The sequence below is a fragment of the Vitis riparia genome, chromosome 7 (assembly GCF_004353265.1).
Source record: "Vitis riparia cultivar Riparia Gloire de Montpellier isolate 1030 chromosome 7, EGFV_Vit.rip_1.0, whole genome shotgun sequence".
Classification (NCBI taxonomy): Eukaryota; Viridiplantae; Streptophyta; class Magnoliopsida; order Vitales; family Vitaceae; genus Vitis; species Vitis riparia.
The window spans coordinates 14,556,535-14,564,019 of NC_048437.1; the positions used below are offsets into that span (position 1 = coordinate 14,556,535).

The 7,485-nt window shown below is 31.9% G+C and overlaps 1 protein-coding gene across 1 annotated transcript; it reads left to right on the plus strand.

Annotated features, from left to right (window-relative positions):
* Positions 1 to 1,569: 1,569 nt before the first annotated feature.
* On the plus strand, positions 1,570 to 3,113 carry LOC117919237 (putative xyloglucan endotransglucosylase/hydrolase protein 1). The gene is made up of 4 exons (XM_034836368.1): positions 1,570 to 1,821; positions 2,013 to 2,113; positions 2,309 to 2,502; positions 2,596 to 3,113. Exons 1-4 carry the CDS (start codon positions 1,650 to 1,652, stop codon positions 2,969 to 2,971), a joined length of 843 nt encoding a protein of 280 aa, XP_034692259.1. The 5' UTR covers positions 1,570 to 1,649; the 3' UTR covers positions 2,972 to 3,113.
* The last annotated feature ends 4,372 nt before the right edge of the window (positions 3,114 to 7,485 follow it).

Sequence of the window (7,485 nt, forward strand, 5' to 3'; positions counted from 1 at the left end):
AAGGTACAACAGTCGAAAATCATGAACTCCGTCTTCTGATTTGTAGAAGATAAGGTAAGGAAGTTTTGGAATGTTATACAAACGAGGCATGTAAGGCCCCATATAACTTATGTGGAACGTGACAAAAGGGTATATGTTGGCAATGGAAAAGGGGAGTGAAATGAACTCAATATATTAATAATTTGAATTAATTAAAAAAATGATTTATTTTCTGAGACCAACTGTCAAATATATTAATTAAATGTAAAATAATTAAAAATATATATTTATTCATGGAATTTTTTCAAGGAAATATATCATATCTTAACACGTACAATATTCTGGGTATGTTAGAATTTAGGAATTGTATTTGCAAAATTATTAATGAGAAAGATAATTTTAATAATTTTAAAATTTTTAATGAAGTAAATGTCTTGTTTGTAATGACTTTTAAAAAGTCAAAAATTCTTTTTTAAACCCAGCAAATGCTTCTATATTTATGTAATTAATTTTATTCTAGAAGCTTATAATTTTTAAAAATAATAATTATATGGAAGTAAAAAAAAATGTTATTTTTCCTAAGAGCTCTATTTTAGTTTATTAATTTTTTATGTTTAATAAAAATATTATATATACTACTATTACCTTTTTAAAATTGTGATTTTCACGTCAGCTTCGACAATATTTGTTTTTTGGTTAAATAAAAAAAGCCAAAATATTTAATTTTTTTTTATTTAATTAAAAGTAACATGCTAATATCAACCAACATAACTAAACTGAACTATTGATAACAATTTCACTTTACTTATGTTAGTTAATATCAATTCGATTTTCTCTATTTAATAAAAAACAAACACCCAATAAGGGCATAAGAGGAAGCTACCTCAAACATATGATTTTTTCTATTACATTTTTAAAATTGTGATTTAAACTTTGGCTTCAATTAACCTTTAATTAAGATGATTTTTGTTTTTTGATTGAATAGAAAAAATTCAAATATTTAACTTTTCCTGTTCCGTTTAAAGTAACCTATTGATATCAATCAATACAATTAGGTCGAACCAACTGACAATAAGTTCTCTTAAATTATGTTGGTTGATATCAATTTGGTTTTTTCTATTTGGGGCAAAAAAACAAACACCCACTTATACCTACCTCAAACAGGTTCAAAAATTTGTTTCTTGTATTGCTCTTGAAAAATAAAAGATCACATGTTTCTCCCCCTTTTTTTTTTCTCTCTTTAAAAAGAACATGAACAACTTAACTAGGTTTAGAAGACTTAAAAATGGTATCAGACCTCGACCGTGTCCCAGACACAGCTCGTGACATGCACTAAAAGTTAAAACTAAGGTGAATGAAAAAGTTCAAACAGGAAATCATTGCTTCTGGAGTTGGAGATTGCAAAAAGGGAAATTATGATAGCAGTTTGTTATGGAGATAGCATGGAGAAGTTGATAGCGTGTGGGGGAGGCAGCTGGCCATTGATTAAAGACAGATGCTTACAACTCCTTTTCCTCGCTTTTAATTTCCTTATTTTTGGAAGCTGACGTCCAAAGCATTTCTATATAAACTCAACGTCCAATTCATCAATGGAAATCAGTATATGCATTTGCAAAGCACCAAAAACATCAAGGTTTAATTTTATTTTTTTTTCTTACAATATTTGACATATGGCTTCTCTGCTAGCGCTGCTGCTGGCATTTCTCCTACTTGGTGCAGTGGTTGGTACAAAAATGAGTGACATTACCTTTGATCAAAGCTACAGAATTACATGGGGAAATGACCATGTCTTGTCTTTAAACCAAGGAAGACTAGTTCAGCTCTCATTGGACCAATCCTCAGGTTTCATTCTTCTTCTTCTTCTTCTTCTTTTCCACTCATTTTGTGAGGTTAATCTAATCATAGTTAACAACAGTTCGGCCTACGTGAATTAATAATTTCCCCACTGGCAAAGTCCAAAAATCAGTGGGAAAACAAGAGTACCTTCCTGGTTTCTCTTCTCATTATGCGTGTTTCATTTTTCTGCATTGCAGGGGCTGGGTTTGCATCCAAGCAAAGCTATGGTTCTGGATTCTTTCATATGAGGATAAAACTACCACCCAAGGACTCTGCTGGAGTTGTTACAGCTTACTATGTAATGACAATATGTCCTTTCTTTCCATGCTTTATCTTACATGCATGATCCAAAATAGAGAGAGAGAGAGAAGAAAAAAAGCCCAGTTGTTTGGTTGAAGAGAATGTTTGCTTTCCATGCATGCCATTTTCTTTTCCTTTCCCACATGTTCTTCTTACGTACATCTCTGATTCAAGGTGATATAATTAATGGCAGTTGACTTCACACACCAAAAACCATGATGAGCTAGATTTCGAGTTCTTGGGGAACAAAGAAGGGAAACCTTACACTCTACAAACTAACGTATTCTCCAATGGGCAAGGAGATAGAGAGCAAAGGATTCTTCTCTGGTTCGATCCCACTGCAGACTTCCATTCTTATAAAATTCTTTGGAACCAACACCAGATTGTGTAAGCATACACCAATATCTCTTTCTCATATGCTTTTCAATCTGTCTCGTACGTACGTTCATTTGTTTTAATTACTCATTTTCAAAATATCAGATTTTATGTGGATGATATCCCCATTAGAGTGTTCAAGAACAACTCAAATATTGGCGTAGACTACCCATCACAGCCAATGCAGATTGAAGGAAGCTTGTGGAATGGAGAAAGTTGGGCAACAGATGGAGGCCAAACAAAGACTAATTGGAGCTGCGCACCATTCAGAACCCACTTCCAAGGATTCAGGATCGATGGTTGCCCTTCTGACTACTCCAACTGTCACTCTTCTAACTTGTGGTGGAATCAAAAGAAATTTTGGAAACTAGACTCCACTCAACAAAAGGCACATGAGAATGTGAGAAACAAGTACATGAACTATGACTATTGTTCTGATACCAATAGGTTTGCTGTGCGTCCCAAAGAGTGCACTCAGTAATTGCATTTCGTACATCAGCTGCCATTTCCGCAGGAAACTGAAGATTCTTAATTAAAGACATTGATGAAATAATTATATTGTGTTTGAATTCCTATATATATTAAGTAATGATAATTGATTAGCTTCTTGTTTCTGCCTTTGATTAGTTGCCCACTTTTTCATTCAATTTATTCTCATGTATTGAACTTCTAAATCACTGTTTGGGAAATACCATCCCTTAAAAGATGTTTGGATTCAAAATTTTCCCATACGTTGAGTTTACATAATTGTTATGATTTTTCATCTCAGTATGTTGAGTTTTAATAAGCTAAATCTAGATTTCGGCCAAATTATAACATTGTCGCCTACATCCAAATATTTGAACCAACTTTCATTGGACAGAATGCAAGTTACTTTTCAAGAGTTCAAATATTTTTAAGTTGTTTGTCTTTTAATTTTTTTTTTTATATATAAAGGTATATTAATTGTCTTAAGAAAAAAGATGAATATTTTTTACTTTTTCTCAATGAAAATTTGATCTTTTTCTTTTTTGTCTTTTCAATCTTTAATTTTGTCATACTCAACTCAATTTTTCATATTAAAAAAAAAGCAACTAAATTTAATTCTAAGAATTTGGGATAAGTCTTACAAAAAAATAAATAAATAAAATCAACCCACTTTAAATTTATAAATAAAAATAATAATTACCATAAATTAGTGACGTCATCATTAAGGAACAACATAATATAATTAAAATATATATTATTTTTTCTCTCATTTATGAAGAAAATTTAGATCTAAAAATTTTTTTATGTATTACTCAAAAATAAAATTAATGGCATAAAAATCAATTAGTTTTGGATGAGAAATGAATCTAAAATAAATTCACAAAATTTCAAAGCCCAAAACTCAAATTTGTCACATGCAATCAGAATTCTTGAATTATATCTCATAAAGTTTGTGACAAAATTAATTTTCTTAAATAAATCATAATTTTTTATATTAGAATTTTTTTTTTTTTTTTTCAAAATTCAACTACTTATGATGCAACAAAAACTAACCATAAAAAATTCCAATACTAATGGTTTTGGGTTACAACTCCAAAAATAATTTATACTCATATATTTATCCACTAAAATAAAGAATTTCAATTTTAAAAAAAAAAAAAAAAAAAAAGAAAGAAAGAAATTTAGGACATGACAATACTCTTTCCCAAATTTAAAATCTGAAAATTAATAAATTAATCTCAATGATTGAATACATATATTTTTATCCCAAATCTGTAAATTTGAATATGCATATTGGAAAAACAATGAGAAATCAATGAAGCTTAACTTAAAACATTTTTAGTATTTCCTTTGTAATCAAACATATTTAGGAACCTTAATTACAATCCAATTACTAATTCTCTAGCTAAATATATAATTAATCAAATAAATTTTAGTATTTGAGATATTTGAAAATGTATTATATTACTTCTTTTTTCAAATTTCAAAATTTTAAATATTTTTATATAAATTATATAAAATAATATGCAATATAACAATTAATTTCATACAATGTTTATAAAACCAGACCGGTCATTGAACCGAAAAAGTTACTGGTTCACAATTCATTGGTCAAACCAGTGGTTAAACCATGGTAAATCAACAACGTTACAAATATATATTTTATATATTATTAAAATTATAAAAAAATAATAAATTCTACCTAAATTTACACTCAAATAAGAAATATTAAAAATTAATGTAAAATAAAAATAAATTACACAAAAATATAAAATCTAAATATTCTAAACAAATTTAGAAAATAGAAATGATTCAATTGATTCAATGAATATTAAAAATATGCAACAATGCAATAAAAAATAAAATATTAAATATTAAAAATAAAAATTTAAAACTTTGCAACTCATGTGGGAGAGAATCATTGGCAACGTCAGCATCCCCATTGTTAATGTTACCATATACAAATTAGGAATCAAATTGGTTGTACATATAGGAAAAGATTGACAAACTGGCTTACCATGTATTTGTTAATGTTACCATATACAATTTAGGAATTTAGACTTCGTGTATAGGATATATATATATATATATAGATGGATGCAGAGGACAATAAACTGATCAGAGTTCTCAGTTTCTATGGAGTTTTTTTTAGTATTTTGACAGGTATCAGAGCAAGGTTTCGGCACCTTCTGAGTGGAGTTCGTGATCTTCTACCAATCAAACGCTTGGCATAAAAAACAGTGTTGATCGGGTTCATCGCGACCTGGTTCTTGGTCGTTTCTATTCCAATTTTTTGGTGGGCTATTTCCTTTGTTTCTCGGTTGCATCATGTTATCAGAGAAGTTGGAATCGTTTCCTATTAGATTTACTGGCAAAAATTATTGTGCTTGGGAGTTTCAATTTAAATTATTTGTCAAAGGAAAAGAATTATGGGGTCATATTGATGGGAGTAATCTTACACCTCGTGATGCCGAGGCTTTGTCTAAGTGGGAAATTATGGATGCTCGGGTTATGACCTGGATCCTTAGCTCGGTTGAACCTCACCTTGTTCTCAATCTGAGGCCTTATAAAACTACTGTTGCTATGTGGAATTATCTCCTTATGGTTTACAATCAAGACAACTCTGCTAGGCATTTTCAATTAGAGTATGAGATGGCTAATTTCACACAAAGAAATCTCTCAATTGAGGAATATTTTTCTGGTTTTCAAACTCTTTGGACTGATTATTCCAACATTGTTTATGCTAATGTTCCCGCTGTAGCTCTCTCTACTGTCCAAGCAGTGCATGCAACCAGCAAGCGAGATCAATTCTTGATGAAGCGACGACCTGACTTTGAAATTGCACGGTCTAATATGATGAATCATCATCCTGTACCATCTTTGGATGCCTGCTTGAGTGAACTTTTGAGTGAGGAGCAGCGTATCATAACTCAAGCTACCATGGAACATCAGGCTGATGTTAGTGCACCTATTTCTGTAGCTTATACAGCATAGGGGCAGAAAAAGGGTCGAGATATGTGGGTTGTCCAATGCTTTAGTTGTAAAGAATTTGGTCACATTGCTCAGGATTGTCCTAAGAAGTTCTGTAACTACTGCAAGAAACAAGGTCATATCATCTCTGCTTGTCCCATTCAGCCTGAAAAGAAGCAGGGTACTGCTTATCATGTCTTCACTGGTGCCTCTAGTTCTACTGCATTGCTTGCTACCTCTTCGGTTATTCCTATTCCTACTCCTATAGCCTTAGCAAACCCAAACACACTCACTCCTGAAATGGTACAACAAATGATGATTTCTGCTTTTTCTACTTTTGGACTCTCAGTTAATCATATGATTTCTTCTAAGCCATGGTATTTGACTCTGGAGCTTCTAACCATATGACGAATATTGTTCTTTCTCTTTGCTGTCATAAATTATGATGGAAATATGAAAATTAACACCACTGATGGTAGTTTTCTACCTATCAATGTTGTTGGTGATCTTTCTTCTTCCTTAACTGATGTTTTTGTGTCTCCTAACCTCTCCACAAATCTTCTTTCTGTTGGTCAATTGGTTGATAATAATTATAATGTCAATTTCTCTCGTTCTGGTTGTGTTGTGCAAGATCAAGTGTTCGGGAAGATGATCACGAAGGGGCCTAAAGTGGGATGACTCTTTCCTCTTCATGTTTCTCCTTCCACTATTATTCCTAGTTTTCCTTTACTTTCCTTTGCATGTAATGTTGTTGGTTCTAAACATAAGATGTGGCATAGACATCTTGGCCACCCAAACTCTGATGTACTTCGTACTTTGTTTAATTCTGGATTATTGGGAATTAAAGCATGTTTTTCTCTTGATCTTTCTTTCGATTGTACATCATGCAAACTTGGCAAAAGTAAAGTTCTTCCTTGTCCTCATTCTGCATGTCGTGCCTTACAATGTTTTGATATTATACATAGTGATGTTTGGGGGATTGCACCTATTGTTTCTCATGCACATTACAAGTACTTTGTTACTTTCATTGATGACTTTAGTTGCTTTACTTGGGTTTACTTCCTTCGGGCTAAGGCTGAAGTTTTTTCAGTCTTTAAGCGATTTCTTGCACTTATTGAGACTCAATTCTCTGCCAACATCAAGGTCTTGCGCTCTGATTCTGGCGGAGAATACATGTCTAATGAGTTTCATGACTGTCTTCAAAGCAAATGGATCATCTCTCAGCGTTCTTATCCTTCGACACCACAACAAAACGGTGTTGCTGAGAGGAAAAATCGCCACCTTCTTGATGTAGTAAGAACTCTTTTACTTGACTCATCAGTTCCTCCTCGTTTTTGGTGTGAAGCACTTTCTACTGCAGTTCATTTGATCAATCGCTTACCCTCTCCTATGTTAAATCATGTTTCTCCTTTCTCTAAGTTGTTTGGCCATTCTCCTTTATATTATGATCTTCGTACATTTCGTTGTGTTTGTTTTGTGCATCTATCTACTCATGAACGACATAAACTTACTGCTCAATCTGTTAAATGTGTTTTTCTTGGTTATGCTATCCCTCAC

Coding starts and splice junctions, on each gene's coding strand:
- LOC117919237 (XM_034836368.1), top strand. CDS start 1,650: ATGGCTTCTCTGCTAGCGCTGCTGCTGGCATTTCTCCTACTTGGTGCA. Junction 1,822..2,012: donor CTCATTGGACCAATCCTCAG/GTTTCATTCTTC, acceptor TCTGCATTGCAG/GGGCTGGGTTTGCATCCAAG. Junction 2,114..2,308: donor GAGTTGTTACAGCTTACTAT/GTAATGACAATA, acceptor AATTAATGGCAG/TTGACTTCACACACCAAAAA.